We start from the raw sequence: 26,778 nt of genomic DNA, 5'->3' as shown, positions 1-26,778 counted from the left end.
TGCAAATCTCAACGCTTTGGTTCCCTCTTCCAAAAATGTGGATGACAGCACCGGCTCATGTTGAAAAGCAAATATGAAAGTACATAGCCTGCTAAGCCCCTTGACCGGCGGGGAACAGTCTGAGGCCAGAGAATATCTGTCACGGGACCTAACCAGTAAAGAGCCTGCTTCTGTCCCTGTGATTTCAGGGACTGTTTCAGGTGCCAAGACACCCTGTAGCCATGTAGTGGGCACTGCTGTCCCTCTCTAAGACCCCAAGGCGACGGGTGATACTGTTTTCTCACCCACACGCATCGGCTCACCTGTGTCAATGGCTTTCCTCTCATTCCAGAGTATAAGCCCAGATTCGTGCACACCCGGCAGACTCGGTCCCTGTCTGTTGAATTTGAAGGTGAAATATATGACATAAATCTGGAAGAAGAAGAATTGCAAGTGTTACCACCAAGGAGCATTGCTAAGCGCCACGATGAGGGCCACCAGGGGTTGGGCGGCCACCAGGCTACTGCTGGTGACATCGGGAATGAGATGCTGGCAGACAGCAATAATGCCGTGGGGCTGCCCACCACTGTCCGTGTGACACACAAGTGAGTCTGCTTTTGCAGTTCCCAGGGTGGAGGGCAATATTACCTCACACATCATCCAGTCACCATTTGGGCTTGGTGAAAAGTGGTTAGCACTCAGCAACACAGTGCCCAAAGATTTGCCTGCATGACAAGGGGCACAGGGAAACAAGGAGGGAGAACCAGCAGGGACCTCGACATGAGCTTTGGGTTCCATTTCATAATATGGCTAATTGGCCAGGAACTCAGCTAGAGCAATTCTGTCATACCTTAACTTAGCAGGCCTGGGTGGAGTTTCTACCCCCAAGTCATTACCTACACAAGTGTCTGGAAATGGATGGGAACAATTCTGGGGACCTCTGGGGATTCTTCTGAGCTCCATGCCCCACTCCTCCGACTTAGAGCATTGCGGGTTACAGCTGTCTACAAAGCTCGTATCAGGGGATCCAACACCCACTCTGGCTTCCAAGGAGTCTACATGCACCTGGTCCACAGACATGCATGCAGACAAAACACCTCTACACACAAGATAAAAGCAAATAACTAGTAACATAATCCCTGGGATGTGGAGTTGGTCCTAGCCCCACACAAGCTAGGTATGGAGGAATGCATGTATGATCCCAGTCCTCAGGGCTTGAGCAGGATCAGAGGTTCAAATCCAAGCTAGGAACATGAAACTATCTTAAAAGGAAAGACCCTGAATGGAGAAGCTGTGGATCTAGTTGAGCCCAGTGTAAAGTGCTTTTCCAGCCAGAGACCCCAGGTTACAGCATGGGAAAACATGAGTATTAGTGAAATATTTGAGATATGTTTTTAAAGGCAAAATAGTGGAATGATATGTTTTTTTCTAACACCATTTTCCATTGTGTCTCTGAAAACACACACACACACAAAACGTTTGAACTGGGGAGTGGAGTCTATTCAAGGGAAGATGAATGTGTTCTTGAGAATGACCTAGTCACCAGCAGTGGCCCTGTCCTTCATGTGGCCACTGGCCAGGACACTTTCTCATTTACCCTTGTGTAATAATCAGCCCTAAGGTCAGTGCTTTTGTCTGCATGAACAAGGTGGAAGGTGATGAGTTCTCTTTGCTATTGCTAGTGTTTTCTAAGCACATTTCTCTTGGTCCTGTTTCATGTTCAGATGCTTCATTCTTCCAAATGATACCATCCATTGTGAGAGAGAGCTGTACCAATCAGCCAGAGCATGGAAGGACCATAAGGCCTACATCGATAAAGAGGTCAGTGATGGGGCTAGGGTAGAGCTCGGTAACAGAGAGCTTGAGTGTCGTAAGGAAGGACCTTAATTCCAGCCCATCATCGTACAAACGGAAAGTCACCCATGTGGCTGTGTGTTCAGTAAGCCACACACGTGGCTGTGTGCTCAGCTTAGCCCTGCTGTGTCTCGTGGGATAGTCCATGTGTACATATCCTCCTTTTTGTAGTTGACTAAAAACTGGGGAATCCACCAAGGCATTTATGTTCCTCCTACTGAACGCAAGCGTGGGAAAAGCAGGGATGACCTGATAGTCTTCTGCATATGTTTGAGAAAACTATTCAGCTATAAGGAGATATATGATAGTGTTTCTGTGGCACGCTAATTGGAATATAGATGGAATATAAATGTGTTCTATGACTTGTTCATCCCAACTGTTCTCTGAAATAGTCATAATTATGGTCTCCAGCAAACAAGGTGGACGCTATTTTGTAAAGAAAAATCCTGATTTAAAAGGTAATTGTATGAATGTGTGTTTTCCAGATTGAAGTTCTGCAAGATAAAATTAAGAATTTAAGAGAAGTAAGGGGACACCTAAAGAAACGGAAGCCTGAGGAGTGTACCTGTGGTAAGCAGAGGTGAGCATGCATCCCGGGGTCACTTGGTGAGCATGCATCCCGGGGTCACTTCTTAACACAAAGGAGCCAGAGTGATTAGCTCGAGGCTGGCTTCTCTCTCATTCATGCTGAACACGAATCCATTGCCACAAGTCATAGTGTCCTCGCTCACTTAAGTCAAGTTAAATGTGTCATCCACTTAAGCAAAAAACACAAACAAGACCCACTAAACTGAAATAGTGACAAAAGAATAACTTCTTGCCTTGTGTGTGTGTGTGTGTGTGTGTGTGTGTGTGTGTGTGTGTGTACATGAGACTCACTTTTTAATCTTCTGGCCTGCAGCTATTACAACAAAGAGAAAGGTGTAAAAAGGCAAGAGAAGTTAAAAAACCATCTTCACCCTTTCAAGTGAGTAACTTCATGTTTTTCATGTTTACCAGGAGTCAGGGACTATCCACGGTGTCTGAAGGGATCCCTGTGTTGCACAGGGGATTCTCCTCTATACATGGTCCCCTCTGTGGGGATCGTTGAAGAGCTAACAGACCCTTAACGAAATTAGGGTGTTCGGCAAGAGTAACCCGTAATAGTGCTGACCTCTCAAAATGTAAGGAAGCATGAAGTTATAGGTGCAAGAGATTTTGTATTTGAATATCGACAAAATTTAAATTATGAGAAAAAACAAAAGCAAAAGCACCTGCCATGGAAATCAAAGGAACATATGAGTGGAAGGTGAAGAAGAACACTGTGAAATACTGTCTTTTGAACATGGCATTGCTATTGCACTCATGAACTCATTCACAGCAGTGGTGATTACAGGCATGAGATCAGGACACCTAAAATGCTAGCATGGGTGAGGATGGAGCTCATGAGGCCCCACCCCCGAGGAGCTATTGGCAGTGGATAGCTGCCAGAGGAGGGAGAACCACTCTTCTTTAGGGGTGTAACCTGTGGTCAGTGGTCCTTGCTCCAGAGGATGGCCCCACCCCTGCATTCATTAGACTCAGGACAAGCACAGGGCCGATATGATCATAGCTCACACACATGGATGTAATTTGGAGTTCTCAAAAATAAATATCCTAAAGAAGAAACATGATAAATATTTTTTAAAATTTATCATGTATAATTTGCCGAATGGTTTCTAATCCACCTTTTTGTAAGCCGTGCCATCCAACTAACCATTCAATGACTCTGTAGACCTGGTTATGTGACTTGCCTTCATGCACACACCTTCGGTCCAAACCTTGGCATTAGCATCCGTGAAATGGGACTGTTGTGAGAGTCAAGTGGCTGAAGATCTGAAATGCGCCTTGGCTAGTGCTGGGTCCTTAGGACTCAATAAACAACTGACTGATAGAAACTGAGCTATGGGGAGATCGCATCATTGCCCAAGGATTGTGGCTGGGAATATGCACTGACTCACACCAAAGCTTACTTCCATCAGTGCTTAACAGCAAGTGACTGTCGGGCTTTAAAAAGCCCTAGGGGCACCGAGTGAGCGAGGGTGCCTCCACGACACCGGCTATACTTGAAGCCATCTGTGAGAAATGGAGGTCACCAGAGCTCGTGTGTCTGTGCATCTTCCGAGTACGCACTTGTGCAATGCTCAGAACACGATCCTACTTTTCATAATGTCCTTTCGGGTCATCAAAACAGTTCCTTGTCTTGGTCCAGGGAGGCCGCTGCCCAGGAGGTGGACAGCAAACTGCAGCTCTTCAAGGAGAACCGTCGGAGGAAGAAGGCCAGGAAGGAAAAGAAACGCCAGAGGAAGGGGGAGGAGTGCAGTCTGCCTGGCCTCACCTGCTTCACACACGACAACAACCACTGGCAGACTGCCCCGTTCTGGAACCGTAAGTCCCCCACATCCTACCTGAGTGCAGAGAGCACCTCTCTTACCATACTAATGTAGGCTAAGAATCCCACAGGTAAAACACAGTAGCAGAGGGTAATCCAAAAGAAAAATGCCGTATTGTTTTGTGCTCAAACCATTTTGCTAGGGAAAAAAAATCACCTCTTCTTTAGAAGCTAAGATTTGTTTTTTTGTTTTTGTTTGTGTTAATTTTTGTTCTGATTTTCAAAGATACCGTCTTACTGTGTATTCCAAGCTGACCTGGAGCTGTTTAGGCCAGGCTGACTTCCCATTTCCAGTCCTCTTGGCTCAGCCTCTCAAATGCTAGAATTATACAGGTCTATAGGCTTCTATTCCTGGAAATGTTTGGCATTATTGTTTAAAGATACCAAGCGTCTCTTGATGTTTCCACACTGAGGCTGCCCAAGGCAGTTACTCCCAGTAAAGCTGCTCAGATCAGTGACAATAAACACCTGGGGCAGTTTTGCTCCCACGATTGGTTTCTGCTTTAACTCCAATGCGTGTGTCTTAAAAGGAATAAAAACACAGTAAAGATGCTATAAATGCAGGGCCCACACCCCCCTTATCCTTTGCGCCTTTGGTGGAAGACCATGAGGTCCGAAAAAGTTTTCCATTTTGTCTTGAATGGCAGAAGAAATGGAATAACTGCACTTTTGAACAGTGTGTTCATTTTCTTTGCTCCCTGCATGGGGTTCACTAAGCAGCAGAGAAATCGTGCCCCAGGCTCTAGTGGCCCATTACCAGACTGAAGACTTACCAGGAGCAGATAAAACCCCTAACCTTCCAAGGATCAGTGGAAGGCAGCCAAGCAGCTTCTCAAACTAGCATGTAGAGTTCCCCCAGGACATTCTGTAGGAGATGACGAGCCGCTTTGGGCAGTTTGGGCCTCACAGTTCTGCCCATGCTTGAGTTGTGTGTCTCTTTGCTGTGTGTCACAATCACAGTGAGGCCAAGTGACTCTTAGTCACAGCGCTCACTCTTGACAGGTAGTTTGGGGAGTTCCTGTTGGCTATTCAGATTGCTATTGTGTGTGTGGGGGGGGGATTCTCATCATACTTGGATTCTAGTGGGGAAGGGAAGGCAGGAAAGCAAATGAGCTTAGTAATTACACTTTGCAGCCATGGAGTGAAGGAGACGGTAATTAAAGCATTTGAGGGTACCCTTTAGAGATGCTGAAGACTATATAATACGTGTGGCAATCTTCTTCCCACTCATATGACAAAATACTCAATAGAGTCAACTTGAAAGATAAACATATTCATTTCTGCCCAGAGCCTTAGTTTCAGTTTGGTAGATCAGCCTTCTTACTTTGGAACTTGTGTAACCACACGGAAGAACATGAGAGGAATCTATCTGTGGTGGGAGCACATGATACAGGAATCTATCAATGGCTGGGGTCACATGGGAGCACATGACAGAAGGATCTATCCAGCTCATGGAGGCTAGGAAGCAAAGAAGGAAATCGTATGCCCCATGATGTAAGGCCTCCTGCTTGCTCCCAGTTCACACAGATTTGATCCACAACAGCACTTGAGGGACAGTCCATCTGAACAGCACAATGGGTCTCTTTGCAAAGGTGACAATTAAGTGAGACCTAGCACTCCAGCAGAGCGAGCCTGTGAGCAGGGCTCAGAAGTTTTTATACTTGTATATTTCATGAAACAAGTTCACAGCACATTTAAATTATTGATTGGGAAAATTTCTACATAAATTAAAAAATTCTGACTGCCTGGATTTTAATATGTAGGTGTGAAGTAAATATTCACATGAAAAGAATATAAACTACGAACAACAAACCGAGAGCACTTTGTATAAAAACAATCAAGCAGATGAAAATTTTTTAGAGGTTCTTTTGTAAAAATGTTTCTGGGGTGAAGAAGAGGTGAATGTAAAGAACACAGAATACTGGAGAGTTTAGATTGAGACCAAAATCTATATGCCATCATGGGTGTCACATGTCATTGTCAAGACTCACCTGGCATACAGGAGGCAGAGAGGGGAGGATCGTGAGACTATGGCAAGCCTGGGCTACACGGCAAACCCATAAACTGGGCAGAAGCAAGAGTAGTGTGTGTAGACCACCAGCTGATGAGAGTCAGCCCTGTGAGGCTTCAGCAGTGGGGAGCTCATGGTGGAAGGTTATGCACCTTCCCTTCAGGTTTTTACTGCCCCCCAAGACCTGGTCTGTTTAAGTGTTTGAAAACATAATTCCCTCTCAATCGCTGGTGAAAAGATCTCCTCCAGCTTTCAGGGCCAGATCTATTATGTCCAATATTGCAAAGCACAATAGTCTCACAGCTAAAAGTCAGCTTTCTAACCAGACTCCCCTGCTGCCAGCTGTCAGCTATGTGACTCTGGGCCTTAGTTTTCCCATCTCTAAGTGGGTGTAAGTAGGATAGTGTGTCTCACAGTTCTTTGAGAACTAAATAAGCTAGGCTATTCAAACATACTAAATTAGAGGTACATCCCATTGACTGTGCCTATCTTAAATGTTTTAAGATATATTTGCTAGAAAGTACACTTCTGAAACCCCATCATCACTCCCTCCATTTTTGCAAGAAGAAGAATGGGTGGCTGGTTTTAAAATTTGATGTCTCTAGCTGGGCGTTGGTGGCGCATGCCTTTAATCCCAGCACTCGGGAGGCAGAGGCAGGCGGATCTCTGTGAGTTCGAGACCAGCCTGGACTACCAAGCAAGTTCCAGGACAGCCTCCAAAGCCACAAAGAAACCCTGTCTCGAAAAACCCAAAAAAAATTTGATGTCTCTTAAAAACTTTCTTCAAGTTAGGAAAGGATCCTCTCTTCGTACGAAAGATGCTGACAGTCAAATCTCATTGCACATTAAAATATTCCAGAGAGGTCTTAGGGTAACTCAAGCAGTAAAGTGCTTGCCATGTAATCTGGAAGACCTGAATTCATCCCCAGAACCCATATAAGCATGTTTGGTAACCATAGTTGCAATGTCATTGATGAGGAGAGAAGTAGGTAGCTCCCCAGGACTTGCGGCCAGCCAGGGTAGACTTCTTTGGTCTAGGAGTTCTAGACCAAAGACAGATCCTGTCCCAAAAGCAAGTGGAGTGTCACCTGAGGAATGACACCCACAGTTTTCCTCTGTCCTCTGCATGTAAACACATGTAAACACATGTACCCTCACGCATGCTTGCCTGCCTGCTCCTGTGCACACACAGGTGGTGTTGTAGAGGGCCTTCCGTAATTGCAAATGATGTCATCTCCAAGTCCATCAAGCTGGTTCCACCCTCGTCTAAGACTCTGTCTTTCCAATATATACTTGTGACACTGGCAGTGTGACCCTGAGACACTCATTCTGCTACCTCGTGAAACAACCATGTTTTCCTCTTTCAGAGAATACCCATAAACAGAAACTCTGTCACTCTTCCCCCAATACTCCAACCACTCACCCCACTTTGGAGACCACCACCTTCCAGAGTTAAGGAGGGTGACTAGCTTAGTGGCGTGCAAATCGACCTTGGTCTTTGGCCCGCTTGAGCCCCCTGCATTTCCCCCAGTTGCATGGAGGGAAGGATGCCATCTTGGACAGCTAATCACAGTATTTGTAAGAGAGCAGTCATGAAGCTTGTGGAGAGATACTGATGTGACTAGCTTGTGAAGTCTCTCATTCTTACCGTTGTGCTGTTTTTCTCTCTTTTCTGGCAGTGGGATCTTTCTGCGCATGCACAAGTTCTAACAATAACACGTACTGGTGTTTGCGTACAGTTAACGAGACACACAATTTTCTCTTTTGTGAGTTTGCAACCGGCTTTCTGGAGTATTTTGACATGAATACGGATCCTTATCAGGTAAGACAATATGTTTTCCTTTGACAGGGATGGTTGGAAATGGGATAACCAGACATGGGCTTGAGTCCATTGTCTTTTCCACTTCGTCCACAGCTCACAAATACAGTGCACACAGTGGAGCGGGGCATTTTGAATCAGCTACACATACAGCTAATGGAACTCCGAAGCTGTCAAGGGTACAAACAGTGCAACCCAAGACCCAAAAGCCTTGACATCGGTAAGAAAACCTATTACTTCTCTCTGTCATATTTAGAAAATTCTCTGTATTATCAAGATTTCTCCTTTTGACCCATTTCCATGTATGTGCATATAGTTTAGGGTACTTACAAGAGAAACTTTGTAAATAGTCCCAAACATAATTTGATCTCAAAGTCTCTCACTCTGAGTACAGTGATGGGAAGCTGAATTCACTGAAAGATCCAGTGTGAGTAGCCCTCCAATCTCTTGCTCGCATCCACTGTATCAGAAGACCTCGGTTTCTGACTGAAGCATCCATGGGAAGGTGAAATCAAGGCTTTGGGGGATTTCTTGTGGTTGCCTTTAACAGTCTTTAGTAAACCAGAAGTTCTGTTACAGTAGTTTGGTGGAGACACACAGTGGCGTTAGAAACCAAACTCTGGTCCCTGGAAGAGCACCATATGCTCTTAAGCGGTGAGCTAGTTCTTCCCATCCCAGATGGAGCATGTTTAATGCAACCAAATCTCATCCTGCAGGCCCTGTGTAGAGTCAGCATCCCTAGCAAGAAAAATGACAGCCATCTGGTCATGTCACTTTAGGGAGTTACTTTTCTGTTGCTGTGATAGCATGTCATAACCAAAAGCCATTTATGGAAGAAAGACATTGTTTTATTTTATAGTTGCAGGGGATAAGAGTCCACCAGGGTAAGGCAGCAGGGTAGCAAGTGGTAGACAATGTGGTTGGAGCAGGAAGCTGGACCACAAATAAGAAACAGAGAGAGAACAGCAAGTGAGGTGGCATTAAATGCTCAAAGCCCACCACCAGTGACATACTTCCTCCAGCAAGGCTCTGATGCTGCAACGATAAACGGCACACTTATTGAGAGTATTGGTAACTGTTTATTGTAGAAATTACTCACAAGAGAAAAACAAGCAACCCAGATGAGTCAAGTAGTTTTCCACCACCAAACTGGAAGCCGAAATGGGGCGAGCGCTCTGATGTTCATTCTTTTGTTTCTTCCTCTGTACAAGCCCCTAGCCACGCCCAAAAGTGGGCCCTATCTCTAGTCATGCCTAAAGTGGGTGTGGTTAGCAGTGCAGTTCCGCCCTTTCATTACCACATCCGTCTTTAGAGCGCCACGTGGCTAATGGCGGAGTCCTGTTTCCCTCTACAAGGCTCCATCTCCCCAGGGTTCTATAACCTCCCCTGAAAAGCAACTCCAACTCAGTGTTCAAACATCTGAACTGACGGTGGACCACAGACTTGAAAGGAGAAGTGAGGTTCTTCTCCCAAAATGATCAACCCACTTGCTTGTCATTTCCACTACTGTAGGGTCCTAGATCAAACAGCCTACAAAAAAAATCCCATGAGGTGTCGAGAATCAGTTCTCCTTCAACACCCAGGGAAAATTACCCAAGCGCTAACCAGGCCTGCAAAGAGAGTCTTTGACTGCTTACTTCACTTAGCTTAAAGCTTTGGAAATATTCTGCTTATATGCTGACCTTTTTCAGAAATCAAAGAAAGAAAACAAGAAGAGAAAAAGAGAGATGAAAAGCAGGGGAAAAAACCAAGCTGCGAAGGCCTGAGATCTAAGCCAAACTATTAGAGGCATTAGAAATATTACACGCAGCTATCACTCCCCCAAAGAATATAGCAGCCTAAATCATGGGTGATGACTTACCAACTCCACTGCGAGAAACCTGATAGGTCCTTGATGGTGAAATGACAGGCCAGGTGGGGCTGTCATTTATTGCTGTGCACTTTAAGTAGACCCCTCCAGCGCCTGGACTATTCCTATGGGAGATTATTGCTGGCCTCTCTTTTCAAGCACTACCCCACCCCCCACCCCTGCAAAACAATGTTTTTAATTTGCTCAGAACTACATGAACTTCTGGAAACACTTTTCCTGCTGCTTTCTTGTTCTCATCCAATTTTGTCTTTTTACTTTTTTTTTTTTTTTGCCTGAAGCCTTTTTATTCTTAGCACTCAGTCCTTTTGAGACTAATAGACTATCTCTGTTGGATGTCAATGCTGCCTGTATTTAACATAGTATGTTTCTTTCTAGGATTTAGATGTATTCATGGAAACTGCATAGTGAAAGGTCCTATGAGTCCTAAAACTAATTGATTCCTCTTCTATTTTCCTACACCAGGAACTAAAGATGGAGGAAGCTATGACCTACACAGGTACTCACACTTCCTTATTCGCAACAGCGTCTTTCCCATAATTGCATGATCCGTCATTTCCAGTACTTTCTGTTTCTTGCCATCCTGCACAGAGCATAAGTTGTGGTGCATGTATGTCCTAATGCCATCCTCATTCGCTGCCTCCAGGCCCGTCATTCTGCTTCTAAATCCATCCAGCTGCCCCCTCGAGATGCCCCTCTGAGCGTTCGCTCTCCGCTGTGCATGCCATGCCTGTTTGCTTGCTGAATAATGCTCTGAAACAAGGAATGGCAACAGGAGAATGGAGGATGGCCTCTGGGAGAGCAGGGAGATTGATTTCCTGAGTTTGTTTTCCACAGCTGGGTGGAGAGGCTGCATGGAACCGAGAGATTCTTTTTTTCATTTAAGAATGCTGCTAATATTGTTTTTAAAAGACTAAGGGAAATTTTGAGAACACTCTGAGCTGAAGTCAGAAAAGACAAAGAGTTTCCTTGTGAGCACTCGTGGATTAACTTTGGTGGCAAAAGCAGTGGTCACACGGAGACCGCAGACGGCTCTACAGGGTGGAGGGGAATGACGAGAAGGTGCCAGGGGTGAGGGACGAGGTATTCAGGGTCAAGCAGCAAGTTCCCGTCATTCACAAGAACAATAGTCCTGACACATGAAACTTTATAAGTAGCCCTTACCTTGATATACTGCCCCGCCCCTTAACCCACATCCTTGTCTCATACATGAAGGAGGACGCACACCTGGGAGCTGTCCACTGATCATCCAGAAATGTCATCCATTGCTGATTTTCCACCCTGAGCCTAGGCTTTGAAGGATTTATCTGAAATGTGCCATTTTGGGGGTGTGGACTGTCCTTACATCAACACTAAAGGGGACACTGGGGTTTTGGTATGTCCAAACTCTAGACAATGCACTCACTGAAGTAGCAACTTCCTACCAGTACAGGATGCATTCCTTGGCACCACCCACACTGATACCTCCTCAGAGAAACTAGAGAATATTGGCATCCCAAAGCCCCCTGTTGAAACCTCCCACCAACTTCCTGAGCCAGGGTCTCCCATGCTTCCCTTTAGAAGCAGCCCATTGCTTCAGAGAAGCTAAGTGACATCAGGGAAGGCAGAAAACCAAGAAAGCTGGGCTACTGGGGCATTTTATGTTTGCTTCTCCACCCTCCATCTGCCCCCTGCCCCAACCCTATGCCACCCCCCAAAATATAAATAAGACAGAGCCAAGCCTTCTCTTAAGCTAGCCTTTCCCAGGAATGGGATGACAAAGCACTGTCCTCTACACCTGAACTGTGTCACCTGATTCCCAATGTGTTATGACATTCCCAAAGAATGGCATTACAAATGTACTTAACATTAAATACGGACATTAATAGTTACTTTATATAATTCCAATTTATGCTCAAGGATATTCAGTCTCCTGTATATTGTTTGTGTCATGAAAGAGGTTAAAGAGTATTAAAAAGTTAGTTAAGGCATGTGCCTACCCAGAACTCAGTCACAGTTACTCCCCACAGCAAAATGAAGTCATCCTTGATGACAATGAAGAAGGCATTTAGCTTCACTCTGAGTGTGATTAAATGATGGACATGTGAGACTCTTCTTTACCTGGTGCCTGGCACCTCCACTCAGAGGTTCAATAACCCTTAATTTGTAGCCATTTTGGCACAGCCTTGGCAACTTTAGCTATGAAAGGGTGCTTGCAGGATGACACTATGTCCCCAGATGCTCTTCTTGTTCTGCTCTAACTCCTCACCAGATGGCAAATCTAGCCGATTCTTTAAGGTCAAAATCACTGTCAGCATCTTGTCTTAGTTACTTTTCAATTTCTGTGATAAGACACTATGGCACAGGCAGCTCGTATAAGAGTTTATGTGAGACTTACCGTTTCAGAGGGTTAGATGATCATCACGGTGGGGAGCATGGCAGCAGGCAGGCAGGCATGGCGTTGGAGCAGTAGCCGAGAGCTCACATCTCAATCCACAAGCAGGAGGCAAAAGAGAAAGGCAGGAATCTCTTTGCAAGCTCAAAGCCCACCCCCACTGACACACCTCTCCCAACAAGGCCACACCTAATCCATCCCAAACAGTTCCACCACCAGGGGACCAAGTACTTAAATATATAAGCCTATGAGCTCCATTCTCATTCAAAACACCACAGTATCTGACCCTACCATCTCAGAATCATGGAGGCAAACTCTCTTCCAATGAACGTCTGTGCTTCTCATGGGGAATCTTAGTTTCTAAAAGGTCACTGTCTCATCACATCGGGAGCCTCAGCAATGCCCAGGACAGGGTTGGGTGTTGGCTTCCTCCCTCACAGGTCTTGTTAGATTAAAGACAACATGGGTAAAAGAAGCCTCTATGTGAGTAGAACTATTTCAAACGCTGCCGTCTTCAAATAGTGTTTACCCTTCCAAAGAACTCTCCATTGACGGCACTACCTCGGGGAGTCTTGGCAAGCTTTCATTCCCTAAGGTTTTCTTAGCTTTAGATACCAAACTAAAATTGTGTTTAAAATACCTTAGTTAGCTATCTAGTCACTTCGTGTGTAGAAGGAACAAGCGTCCCAGTGTACTTGCGGAAGTTCAAGACAGCTTTGGGAGTCAGTTCTCTCCTTCCACCATGTGGGTCGTGGGTGCATAAAATGGGTGTGATGGTCTACATCTGTAATCTCAGCATGAAAGACAGAAAGAAGGGAGGGAGGGAGGCAGGGAAGGAAGGAAGGAAGGATGGATGGAAGGAAGGAAGGAGATTTGTAACAACCCGATTTGAATAATGAGAAATTAGAAAGCTCAACGTAGTACTATAGAAAGTACATCTTGCGGGCTGGAGAGATGGTTCAGCCATTAAAGGCTGGGCTCACAACCAAAAGAAAGTAACTTGCACAAAACAAACTACATGATTGTAAGGAATGTTCAGACCATATTCAAACCTCTTTAGAGGGTCTCCAGAGAGCCATCATTCCCCTGATGACCCCTCCCTTGCCCCTCTATTGTCAGCACATGAGGGACTGATCCCTTTCCCCTCAGAGCAACAACTAATGCTGAAGACGGCTGTGGGCAGCACAGTTGCTCATTTCCACAGTTCTGCCTGACTGCCACGGTTCTAATCCCTGTCTTGTTGTGTGCACGATTGTTGTGTAGCCAGCTCCAGGGAGTGGTGGTGTTCGTTAGTGAACGGAATGTGGATACACAGCATGGGTGAAGCAGTGTGAGAGGGAAGAACACGTGATGTCCCTTCTCAGACAGCAGTTAGTGGATCTTACAGGTGTCACCCAGAGAGGTGCATACTGGAATTTCTCTTAGTGGTTTCATGCCCTTCTCCTTTCCAGCATGGGATGAGACTTACCTGTAACTTGAAATCATTTACATTTCTTCTAAAGATTTGCTTTTCAGAACAAGCCAACCGCATGTTTGCTCTCTGGATAGAGAGCTTCATAAGAGCCCAATAGAAAAGTGTGGATTTGTGAGCTGAGAAATGGCAGAAGCCAAAACAGGACACAGATGATTTAGTGTCCCTAATCCAAGCTGGCCTGGAACTCATTAATCAGTGATTCCAGAGGACAACCTTGAATTCTTATCCTCCTGTCCCTCCTTTTAAGTGCTAAGATTATGAGCATGCAACACTTTGTCTAGTTTATGTCATGCTAGGGATTGAACCCAGGGCTCCATGTATGATAGGTAAGGGCTCCATCAATTGGACCACATCCCTACCCTAATGTCTAACAATTTTTCATGTTCTATTTTCATATAGCTTGACATTTACAGAAAGGCTATTGGAATCAGTCTAAGAAATTTTGTCCCATTTGCTTCGTATCTCTCATTTCCTCTCTCCTCATACAAACACACTTTCCGGATCAGTTCTAAGTTGTTTGCAGGCATCATATCCCTTTGTGTAGAAATGTTTTACTGTGTGCTTTCCGAGGATATTTTTGCATATGACCATTGTACACTAACTAAAACTGGGCCATCAACATGAACCAGTGCCATTATCTAATCCACATTCCATGGCCACATCTAGCCAAATGTTCCAATAAGGTCATGTTTATAGTGTTTGGTGTCTGGTCCTGAACTCAATTCAGAATCGTATATCACATAAAATTGTCACCTTTCTTAAGTGTCATCCCTACTGGAACAGTTTCTCCACTTTTCATTGTTGGCGATGGCATTCCGTAGGCCACCAGACAGTTGCTTTCATAAAATGCCCCTCAACCTGATGTTTGTGTAGCGTTCTCACAACTGACCGTTCATCGGGCTTGTTTGACTTTGTCTGGTGTTGGGGCAAGCACTCTATCCCCATCCCAGCGTTGCGTTATTCATTATGAATGTGATGGCTGCAAATGGATTTTCTCCCAGCTCCATTTTACCTCCTGTGCTTCTCAGTGTGTTCCACCATGAAGAAGTGACTTCCCACTTCATCACTTGTGTAAGGACGGAGCAAAGCTTCTCATTTTCCTCAGGATATTCTTTCCCCATCAGTATCGTAATGGTCACAAGTGTCCCTTTAAGTCCTCTGTGTGATTCTGGAACGTTCCCCCCTTGTTCTTGAATACCTGCTTGATGCCCTGAAATAGGTCCTGAAAAATGTTTACCACCCAACATTTAGAAGCAGCCATTCATAGGCACCAACTCCTATTCGAGAGTTCTGAGAGTGGACACCAGATGTGGACTTGACATATGCACAGCTGCTACGCAAGTGTCTGTGCACCCATGCCCGGCCTTTGCCTGCGCAAAACTCTCTTGGAAGTGAGCTAATTCTTCCAGTGTGCCCTCACCTTGTCCGTAATCCTAATGAGGGTGCCTTTAGGCTATCCCTACCAGAAGAGGCAGAAACTTTGGAACTGAGTATGCCGTTGCCGTGAATTTTCTTGTCACTGCTTTTACCATCAGTGAAAACTGGATTTGTCAAACTGATTTTCAGCATCTATGAGATACTCAGATAATTTGTCCGCTTTGGATTTATAAATAAGTTACATTTCATTAATATATCTGCTAAGGAAAATAAGCCTTTCATTCCTGAACTGAATTTTTTTAGATCACTGTTCATGCTTTTCTTAATAGAACACTGAATCTTTTCACTAGTGGTTATAAGGAACTTACATCACATTTACCTGCAATATCTGCCTATAATCTTCCTTCTCTTAGTGCTAGCACTACTATTCAAATATGATCTTAGTTTCTTGTGGTCACTGCAGCAACTTGCTGCCATGTCTCCAAACGACATAATTTTTTTTCCCTTGTGTTCCCATGGGCAAGAAGTCCATGACTCTCCTGGGCCTAAAAGTGTCAATGGGCTTGCATTCATTTCAGGCCTTCAGAGAACTGTTTCTTTCTCCTTTCTGATTTCTCAAGCAGCGGCTGATTCCTTGTCCATGGCCTCATCTTTGAAGGCAGCACCGGAAGCATCTCTTGTTTCTCTCCACCTCCATTCTTCTCCTATGCGTTCCACAGTCAGGGCTCCTCTGACCCTCCTGCTTCTCGACACTACCGACTCCCTACGGACCCTGGTGGCTATCTTGACTTCACCTGAACATTGCCCCATCAAGACCCATAACTTTGTCACACTTGCAAGCTCCCTTTTGCCTCCTAGAGTGATGCCTGTGGCTTCTGAGGAGTTGGATGTGGACAGCCTGAGGTAAACGGAACCATCAGGCTCTGCCTCACTGCACCTTCAGCGTTATCCTTGCTTCATCAAACGCTTCCTGATGCTTTCTCTTCCTTTCTGCCTTCTACAATTTTGTAGAGCAGCGGGGCTCTAGGTGGGCAACACCTTGCCACCTAGAGAAACCACGTGGACACAATGCTTCCTTGCTGAGTGGTTTTAATAGCCCCTTCTTTGATGGAGACCGTTGTTTCAGCTTCTGTCTCTGCTGGGTCAGCTTCCGCAAGCTGCTTCCTGAGCATTCGTACCTGGAGGATCTGGATGAAGAGGAGGTTGGGGTGACACGAAGAACTGCACAGTTGTGCCGGCATCTTTCCCTCTTCACTCCTCCTTATACAGCTTGAAACCCACCCACACAGTGGTCCTCTTTTAGCCTCCCTCGCTGGTGCTGGTTTCTCCTCTCACTTACATAGCAGATGCGTCAACTTGTTTGATAATTCCCAATGGAACCAGGACTCTGAATGGTCTATGCAGTATGCTGTGTCCATTTAACACAATGTATCCGTTCAAAACGTGAAACAGCAGCCAGTCATGGTGGTGTGTCCCTTCAGTCCCAGCATTTGGGAGACAGAGGCAGAGGCAGGTCAATCTCTGTGAGTTCAAGGTCAACCTGGCCTACAGAGCTAGTTCCAAAACAGCTGAAGCTTCCCAAAGAAACCCTGTCTTCAAAACCCAAAAACCAAAAAAGAAAAACAACAAAAAAGAAGGAAGGAAAGAAGAGAGAAGGGGAGAGAGAGAGAAAGCAGAAAGCTTCCATGTGTGTGAAAATATGTAACTTAGCAGCCTGAATTGGTCCTTATCTTCTGTTTCAAATCTTTAGTGATGTTTTTGACCATTTCATCTACCACTAGGATTACAGAGCCCAGTCCCAAGAGCGTGTTGCTGTCCAGACCCAGTAAGCACCTTGAGCCCTGTGCAGTCCACCAGCTAGCTGTACACAAGGCTCCCCTGGGGAAATTTTCCCCACGACCATCTGAATCCTTTACATTTCTGGTGGGCCTATGGAACAGCTCTAGTCAGCATTACATGACTAAAGAGGTGTGAAAAAATACATGTATATTTGGACCATCTCCACATTACTGCAGCCCATGCCCTGTCCACTCAGGTCATACACGTAGCTCAAGGAGACACACCCAAAGGGCTCAGTTAGCGGTTCCAACAATGTTCCAGGAAGTTCTTTTGCTTGTTCCAGTCCATCTGATCCGTCTTGGGTGTGGAACTTCTTTTATTATGTGCCCATGTATTTCAACTTGCATCTTCCATCCTTTCTTCCTCGTGAAGTTAATTGCTGTTTTTCCCCCTTTGAAACTTAGCAAGGGTTGCATTCCTTTCAATTAGTTTCCCTTGTTTTCTCGTGGTGTTGAACTGTTTTCCTACAGCCTTGAGTCCTGAAGGAGGGCTTAGCTGGCTATAAGATTCTTGATACAAACTATTTTCTTACCCAAGACAGTTCCCACATCCTCAGATGCTTGACTGACCCAATACTGCCATGTGGCTGATTTGGGCAATCACGTTTTCATAGAGATACGATTTTTATTCTTTTTTCATATTTTCTTTTAGAGTAATTATGTGTAGACTCAGTTGACTTTTATTGCATTAATTTGGAGAATTTGCACGACTTCTGGTTTAAAGGGAGTCTTTCCTGTCGGTATAATCCATTGTACTGCTATATCTTTGCCACTTAACTGCCAGGAGCTGGGGTTGAGGGAGGCCACATGCCTTCCAGTGGACCCGAAATGTCTTCCCTTCTGCTTCCCTCTTCCTCTCCCACCTGCTACCTGGAAGCATCTTTTCCCCTCTCTTTGTTTCCTCTCTCCCCGGAGCACAGAGTCTGCCACTGTGAATCCCTTCCAGCATCCTCCCTTGCCGTCAGGGCCGTGACTCACCTGGACTCTTGACAATGTCTCACACATGGGGATGACATTTCTTTCCAGGCAACTTCAAGTCAACCTGAGCTCTGTCCTCACTTCTCTTCCCTACTTTTCCCCCAAGACTGGTACCAAAGTATGGTCCACAACTCTGGAGACAGGGGGAAAGGGGGCATTCACTACTTGTTATTCCTTCTTTTTTCCAGCTTACAGGTAACCTGAAGACCACAGCCGTCTCTCTTCTGGTTCCACCGAAGGTGTGGGTTTTGTGTAGCCTTCTGACTTTCCTTGTTGCTGCATAGCTATGAGGAGTCCATTCTGCTAGTCTGGGGTGCTTTTTCCTAAGTTTCATCTGAGCACAGTGGTGTAATGTCAGGAAAAAAGCTGATATGCTGTGTACCCATGTAAAACCCACTCACATAGAGGCTTCCTGGAAGCATATGTTCATGAAGAATCACGCACATGAAGAATCACACACATGAAGAAACATACCTGAGCGTCTCATTTGAAGAGCATAATTGCATTTGCTTTCAAATCTGGTTTTGTAACCGAGTACCAAGGACTATAAAATACAAATATTGCACTAAGCGTTTGCCTACTACATTAAAATATCATGTAGTCTATCAGTTTCCTAGAAGCCAATAAATATAAACGGCTTTGTCTTATGACTGTTTTCACATTGGACAACTGGGCCACTGAGGTGAGCCGGCTCTGTCCCTTCATTAGAAAGGACAGTGTCATGCTTGCTTAACAGAGGTTCTCATTTGTTGGGTAGTTTTTCCAATTTTTATCTTATAAAGACAGTATTTCATGCATTGAGGCTGACCTCCAGCTCTCTGCATAGCCAAGAATGGTCTTGAAATTCTCAGTCCCCTGCATGGACCTCTTGAGTGCTGTGATTTGGGAACCAAACACACAGTTTTGTGTGATTTGGGGACCAAACTCAGGCTTTTGTGCATGCTACACAATGCTTTACCAACTGACTTATCTTCCAGTCTCCTCCTTTTCCAATTCTTATTTTCATTCAGTCACCTTTGGATGCCACGATTACTCCTCAACATCCAAATACTAGAAGAGAATACTTTTTAGTATTACATTTCAAATTAATTTATAAAATAATTACATTGCTCATCCAGTTGAGTCAACACCATTTTATTGCACTAATGAGGTCCCTTGGCTTCTCTTTTCACAGAGGACAATTATGGGATGGATGGGAAGGTTAGCCAGCCCAGCATCACTTCAGACACCAACTGGCAAGGCCTGGAGGAGTTATCCAGTGGGATCGACAACACTGATGAATACAGACATAACCCGAGACTGAGTCTGGAGGACTGGACTAGTTCCCTGAAGGCTGTAGATAGAACATTCACACTGCTGAACAGTCACTCTGAGCAAAACAAAGCAGATGGGACTCCAACTGCTCAAAGTGGTGGCCTCTCAGTCACCTCTGCTGAGCACTTGGTGTCAACAGAGATGGCCTCTGCAGAATCAGGTGAAGACCCAAGTCATGTGGTTGGGGAAACACCTCCCTTGACCTTGCCAGCCAACCTCCAAACCCTGTATTTGAACAGACCAACTGTAAGTCCAGAGAGAAAACTTGAATGGAATAACGACATTCCAGAAGTGAATCATTTGAATTCTGAACACTGGAGAAAAAGTAAAACTGAAAAACAGATGGGATGGGAGGAGGTCCGCCGTCTTGAAGGTGACATCAGTGGCAATGGCATGACAGAGCTGATGTTCCAGTCTCCTCGCAGGCTGCAGCCCATCGACCAGCATCAACGAGAACGTCCCCAGGATGTGGAGCCGGAAGAGGATGTTTTTGAAGAGCAATTGCATCCTCATGTTCATTCTGACAGAACTTCTGTTCATCAAGTGTTCAGTGTGTCCAGTGTGGGGCAGCCTATTCATCGCCGCCACGCAGAGACAATGCTGACCGAGATGCAGGAGAACGACACAAAGGAGTGGGTGCCGAATCCAGAAGGCAGTGCCTCCTCTCCACTCGCCTCTGATTAGATAAAACCTTTCTACGTTTTTATTAGTAAACTAGTGATGGCAGTCGTAACTGCCAACATGCTGAGCTCCCCTGGGTGCATTTGCACAGTAGAAATTCCTGTGCACGTGTGTGGGGGATGCTCACACATGGACTTGTGGTAATTCACTGTTTTCCCAAGGAGAGAAAGGTGGGGGGTGTTTTCTGTTTTGTTGCTTTGTTTTTGGTACTAAAACAGTATTATCTTTTGAATATTGTAGGGACATGCTTATATAAAGTCTATCCAGTCAAAATGGCTAGAATTGTGCCTTTGTACGTTTTGGGAGCTTGACACCCGTGGTGAATCTGTCAACACATCTTCCCTGCCTGCATAATGAAGTTTGGATTCATTTCTAACCACTGGAATTATTCAACATCATCATCTTTGGTTCAATGATTTTGCACTTTGAGTTTGAAATACTGTGTCTGCTTGGTTGGTAGTGTTATTACTTCTTTTCAAAATGGGCTTATCGCACTTTGTCCTAAGCAGGTCAAAGGAGTAGACCCCCAGCGATGACACACAGTATGGATCACATATTGTTTAATGTATGCTTTTTTCCAGAAAACATTGCATGTTTTTTATCCCTTGACGTGCTAAAATTGATTAGCAGAAAGGTATGGCTCACAATGTTGGTGTTAAAAAAGGAAAATAAAAATGAGTGAATAAGTAATAAACAAGACAAAAATTGCCTGCTTTCTCTCTGTGTGCTTACTATATGCTCAATACTGCTAAATTTTGAAAGAAGGGACAGGACAAAGCCCATTTTATTTTAATCAGCTTTTTTTTTCTTCATTTGGTTAATAATTTCAAGCATTGGGAAAATATGTGTAGTTCTGACTTTATACAAGACAATTTTAATAAATTTAAATCATAACTGTTCGTAAAATTTAAACACACCAGTAGGGAGATCTGCTTTATAAACATAGTTACATGTGAATATTTTTAAAACCATTACCAAGGACTGGTTTTTCTAAAAGACATAGTTCAAAACTGCTTTTGAAAATCTGTATTCTTGATATCACCCTGTTTCTCTCAGACTTTTAGAGACCAGTTGAAAAGATTACCTCACTGAGAATTTTCATTATCCTCTTCAACTTCCCAAGGTCTACTTGTTGTTGTTGTTGTTTTAGCTTGACGGTGGCTTTCTTTTCACTTTCAGATAATTCGAATACGTAGATAGATTGTTTTCTTTAAGTGTTTAAGTAAATACTTTTTAAGGACATTTCATGTGGTATAGTTGAATCCTTGATAATGTTGAGTCTTTCTTATAGAGTCGGTGCATAGGCAAAACCTAACTGGCTGACAGCTGTGGCTGGCAGCTGTGGACTAACAGAATAAACATATTTATGGTCTTGAATGATGTGCTTTGTAAAGAGATTTCAAGATATTAGGAAGCGTCCTATGATTTTTTTTAATCGTATGTAATGCTCTATGATACTTTTATAGAACAATTCTGGCTTCAGGAAAGTCTAGAAGCAACATTTATTGAAATAAAAGATTTAAACATTTTGCCTGTTTCAGAGAAGTAACCTTAAGGCAGCTTTTGTGGTCCACACATTCCTCACAAGTGAGCTTGAGTCTAGTCCTCACCTTACATGACTAAGTGTTAGACATACTGGTCACACTGCCCCCAAATCCATGTACTGTAGACCAGTCCCTGGTTGGTACCTATGCAGATTTACCTCCTTGGACTCCAGAAGGGTGTGGCACAATATCTCTCTACATAACTTGAGAAGCTGCAAGGGTCCAGAGCTCCATCTTCTCCATATAAAAAAACTGATTAACTTTTGGGCAAGAGGCCCCACATTGATAATCCTCCATGAAGCTTCAAGAACACCTTTACTGGTCCTGGGTGGCACAGATGGAGTTTTCTAAAAGCAAGAAGGCTTACTCATGAACAACACCTTAGAGTTTCAAGTGAACTATGACCTTTGAGGCAAACCTGACTGTCCACAAGACCTCACATGTTTGTTCCTGACAAATCCCAAATGCTTGGGTGAAAGAGAAGTCAAGAATGTCTGAAATGTCTAGACTAAAGGTTAAAGAAAGGAGGGACATAGTAAAGCATTCAAAGACTTGCCTGTACGTCCGTTCGTAACATCATAATGAGCTAGCAAGTTTTGAGGACATAGTGTTCAGAAATGCATCTTTGTTCCATGTATGTAACTCAGTAAGTTGTGCACATGAAAAAGATTCGGTTTGATTTCCCCACTCATGCTCGCCCTGGCCAGCTCTCCTTTTGCCTCACCCCATCCTCGGTGACCTCCCCAGGCTTCAGTAATTATCACTGCCAAGCTGGGTTTTTGTTTTGTTTTGTTTTGTTTTGTTTGTGCTTTGGTTTGGTTTTTTAAGTTTCCACATATGACAGAGAACCTGCCATCCATGTCCTTCTTTTTGTTCCTTCCCTGGAAAATGTGCCCAGGCCACATGTTGACATCCCCTCCCCCAAAAACCTCTGCTCCGCTACAATTCAGTGAATGTTTATGCAGTCTACACCATGCGGGGAAAGGTCATAAGTCTCCAGAACTGTGTTCCGAACCTGTTTCAAGAGACAGAAGGACCCTTAGAGGTTGGCTGCCTCGGGTGTCTTTTGACCTGTGAAGACAGCGGCAAGAAGGACTGCGATGATTGCCACGCTCCATTCCGGGCTCGTCATGGACTTAAGAGGATGAAGGAAGAGGGCCCACTGCTGCCTGCTTCTTCCATTTAAACAGATACATGTGCGTCCTGCAAGCCTTCATGTCACACATACATGCAGTCAGGGAAGAAATAATGGTAGCTGGACCCCATTTGATAAAGCCCTATTTGGTAAGAAAAGGAGTGATCAGGGCATTCAAGGACATCTAAACCGACCCCGGGGCGGGGTGGGGGTGGGCATCGTTCAGATATAGTTCAGAATGCTTGGCAAGAAAGCACGAACCCTGGGGTGGATCTCTGGTTTCCACTAACAGCATGGCAGTGCACACCTGCAATCCAAGCACTTGGAGGTGGAGGCAGGAAGAGAAGAAGTTCAAGGTTATCCTCAACCTCACAGTGAGTCTGAGGAATCCCACCACCTAAACTCACTTTGATCTCTCCCCGTTATGATTTCTGTGAGCATGGGGAAGTCTCATAAACCTCTCCAAGACAGCCAGCTCTTTGCAGAAATAAGCAAGGGCGTTGGCTTACCAATGGCAGCTATGCAGCATATGTGCTTTCTTTTCCCAAACAGGCCAGGGGAGATGTCGGGGCTCTCCCCTGAGCGTCTGTGACCTGGGAAGCCCCATCCCAGGTGCCGCTTCCCTTGCTAGCCCTCAACACAGCTGAACATGGGTTGGCATCTGAGTAAAAATAAATAAGTAAATAAATGAGTAAACAAAGAAAACCCACTACACTTTTAGACTATACCTTAGGCTGCTCTAAAGTGGGGGAGTGGGAGGGGCTGGGGTGTGTCCACTATTCAATTTCCCAAATGGAGTCGAATTTTGTTTCGTATTTCCAAAGATTATTTTAGAAGACAACATATCTTTGAGTGACAAAGACCCCACCCCCCAAACAAAGCTTCATGTGCTACACCATGTTTGGCATTTCGGGCAAATCAGGATGGGTCAGGTATTCTGGCACTCGGGAGTCACAGAATACTAAGTGTTACACAACTCAGATGGAAAGGTATCCTGGAATTCCGGAGCCAAGGACTAACACAGGTTGTAGTAAATTTAACAGCTTACAGCCTTGCCTCAGGGAAAGGCTTTCCCAGTGTATCGGCTCTGCTCGAGCAGGAGAGGGTCGTCCAGCTGGGGACGTGGTGTAGCAGCTTTGCTAGGCAGGAGGTTTCTCTGACAGAGTGTAACAACTCCACACTCTGCAGTGCCAAGGAAAGGTTTCCCTGGCAAAACTGTTACAGCCCTGCTAGCTCTGCTCTGCCCAGGGTCGCCTCTGCTCCGGCACCACCACAAAAGATCTTCACCCAAAGTTTATCCAAGGGGTTTATTGGGAGGGAAGAATCCAGGGGAGTGGCTGCCCTCTGCCAGAGTGGCAGAGGACAGCTGGGTAGCGAACAGTCACAAGCTGAACAGACACAGGGTTTATTATAGGGCTTTCAGGATGGGGATTGGTCAGATTTTAGTGATGAGCTCACATTGGCTAGAGCTCTGCTCGAGGATTGGTTAGTTTTCTGCATAGGATTAGGGTCAGATTTGGCTCTGGTTTCAGAGCCAAAGTGTGTTTCTTTCTCTGATCCTTTTTAGCCTTTTGGCTCCAGTTTTAGGGCCAGGGTGCATTTCTTTCACTGACTCTGATTCCAGGGACAAAGTGTGTTCTTTTGGCACTGGCTTCATGATCAGGGTACATTTCTTTAGTTCTGGTTGCCGGGCCAAAGTGTGTTTCTTTGGCTCTGCTAAGGGTGTGTTTCTTTGGCTGGTCCCTTGTCCCTACACCCTGGGTCTTTGCGCCCCGTGACCCACAAAGCTGCTGACAAGAGTTACAGCGTTGCTTCTCCCAACTCCCAACCCATCCAGTCAAGAAACACCCTAATGTGACGTCGCTCCTCGACGTAGTGAGCTAGCCTTTCTGTGAACTGTGTTGCTGAGGGCTTTGCAGCACAGTCTTGGGCCTTAATGGCATTTATGAAGCTGCACAAACACATAGAGAGAATATCCTTTGACATTCAGACGCTTCGGGTTGCTGTTAGGGGGGTAGAAACATCACACACAGAAGACAGCATGCAGAGGTCTTCCAAGCTGGTAGATGCTTTGCTCTTCAGCCAGTAAGCGTGAGCTATGACCAAAACTATTGCCGTCTGCTGGGTTTCCTAGCTCTCTCACCAAGAAACGTCCCCAAGTCTCAGGCTCGGAAGCTCCCTACCACACTCTACAGGCCCGAGGAAGCAGGCTCACGGATTGAGTGGAACCAGTTCAACTCTAGTATTTTCCGGCAGAACAAAGGTCCCAGATCTTCCATGTGGGACCCACCATCCTCTCAAGTCAGGAGCATAGAAGCAGAGCATGTGCTTTTCATAATGAACACTAGAGGGCAACTCGAGTACAACTAAAGATATCCTCGAGCCAGTTAGTGCAAAATGACCATTTATAATGGATCTCTAAGGTAGCTGTGCTTGCTCTCACGAATGAGCGTTTGACAAGAACGTATCTTGACCCACGGCAAATTTGCCCTTTCCTCGGTGCCTAAGCTCTCAGTCATTTCAGTAGATCGAAGTGCAATCCTAGTTGTCTACTGTTTTGCGTTGGTATGATAAATTGGAACTGCATCAATGCTGGCGTTTTAAACCAAAGGTGAGCAGGGGATGTGATCTCCTTGCTTTTCTATGACTTTGTGCAATGAAAAGCATTTCTGTAGCTCATATGTGCTGAAGCCATGGATACCATCTCTGGTTCATTGACAATTTTACCACAAGAAAAAGAAACAAAATCCTGAGTTAAAGGAAACTAAGTGACCAAAGTCTATAACCCTTTAATTTTTCCTACTGCTCATTTTTAAAGCCAGACGTGTGTGTGTGTGTGTGTGTGTGTGTGTGTGTGTGTGTGTGTGTGTATGTACATGTTGTCCAGGCTACAGAAAATGTAAGCAATTGTCTAGAAATCCTATTGCCTTACTCTGCACATACCATGGCCGTTTTAAACAGCACTCACTCATATCCCAGGCATGCGTGCACTTTGGACCATTCTGACTCATTCGGTGTGCCCTGAGATGTGAGGGGAGAATGCCAAACGGGACAAGCCCTTCTTCCCAGAGAGTCCGCTGTGGGCTAAATGTGTCCACGGGCTTCAGCCCTGACTCATGCTGCTATTTCCCCGTCTCTTTCACCTCCTTCCGCCTCTCACCCAGAAGTTTCTGATGCCACTGCATTTGGAAAATGCTTGTCAGCCAGGTGGGACGTCCAAATCGGTATCTGGCTGGACCTGGAGGACAGTATGTTAAGTGTAACCATGTGTCAGACAGAGAGAGACAACTAGCATGTTTCCACTCATATGTGGGAGCTGGACTTTTTGATCTGGTAAAAGGAGAGCATCAGATAGGGAAGGGCAGAGGCTGGGAGGGGTGTGAGGCAGGGGGGGGATGAAGAGGGGATGCTTAATGGGTCAGGAACAGCCTCTAACTTTCTGTCGTTAGGTGGGGTTACTATTGGACACCAAAGCCGTGTATTTCTAATACCTGGTAGAGGTGAGTTTGAATGTCCCCAACATAAGGAAATGGTAAGTGTTTGAGTCAATGGACATACCAATTACTCTGGCTTGATCATTAAACCCCTGTACATGTATATTGAAACATTGTACTGGGCCCCATAGCTCTAGTCTGTTGGTTGCGTGGGGATGAGCAAATCTTTGTTTCTGTTCTAATTTTATTTCTGTTGTGGTGATAAAATATACTGACAAAAATGCAATTTAGGGGCAACAGGGATTATCCCACTTATAATTCCAGGTTACAGCCCAGTATCTGGTCACACCACAGGATGCGAAGAATTTTAACACATATGTGCGTTATTTTTTAAGTTCCATCCAGGTGGAGTCTGAGCACAGATTCTGTGCCAGAAACTGGCTCCAGACTATTTTTGGAATAAAAGGTGGCCTTGTCTTTTGGAAGTGATGGGATAGGGTGAGGGAGGGGTGTTCTAGCTAATTTGTTGTCAAGGGTTTGATAGTCTCACGTTTGGGAATCATTCCTTTCTGTGCTCGAAGCTTTTCCTGAATTTCCTAATGTGTAAAAGGACAAGCCCAGCATCGTTGAGAACCGCTTGGCACAGCCAACTTGTGGGGCAACAATAGCCAGAAAATGCCCGCCTTTGC

The 26,778-nt window shown here is 45.1% G+C and overlaps 1 protein-coding gene across 4 annotated transcripts in view; it reads left to right on the top strand.

Annotated features, from left to right (window-relative positions):
- Sulf1 (sulfatase 1) overlaps positions 1–20,684 on the top strand; it is a 158,225-nt gene extending 137,541 nt beyond the window's left edge. For 3 of the 4 annotated variants that reach the window (XM_040741433.1, XM_040741434.1, XM_040741435.1), the window contains 8 exons: positions 332–584; positions 1,704–1,800; positions 2,319–2,413; positions 2,735–2,800; positions 4,064–4,239; positions 7,934–8,076; positions 8,170–8,293; positions 19,156–20,684. In XM_040741433.1, the coding sequence (XP_040597367.1) occupies positions 332–584; positions 1,704–1,800; positions 2,319–2,413; positions 2,735–2,800; positions 4,064–4,239; positions 7,934–8,076; positions 8,170–8,293; positions 19,156–19,979 (1,778 nt within the window). In that variant the 3' untranslated portion in view covers positions 19,980–20,684. Of the gene's footprint in view, positions 1–331; positions 585–1,703; positions 1,801–2,318; positions 2,414–2,734; positions 2,801–4,063; positions 4,240–7,933; positions 8,077–8,169; positions 8,294–10,405; positions 10,440–19,155 lie in introns of all 4 variants that reach the window. The other variant, XM_040741436.1, reaches the window with a different exon arrangement.
- The last annotated feature ends 6,094 nt before the right edge of the window (positions 20,685–26,778 follow it).

This window comes from Mesocricetus auratus, unplaced genomic scaffold, assembly GCF_017639785.1.
Source record: "Mesocricetus auratus isolate SY011 unplaced genomic scaffold, BCM_Maur_2.0 Super-Scaffold_6730, whole genome shotgun sequence".
Classification (NCBI taxonomy): domain Eukaryota; kingdom Metazoa; phylum Chordata; class Mammalia; order Rodentia; family Cricetidae; genus Mesocricetus; species Mesocricetus auratus.
This window is presented reverse-complemented; position numbering and strand designations above follow the sequence as displayed.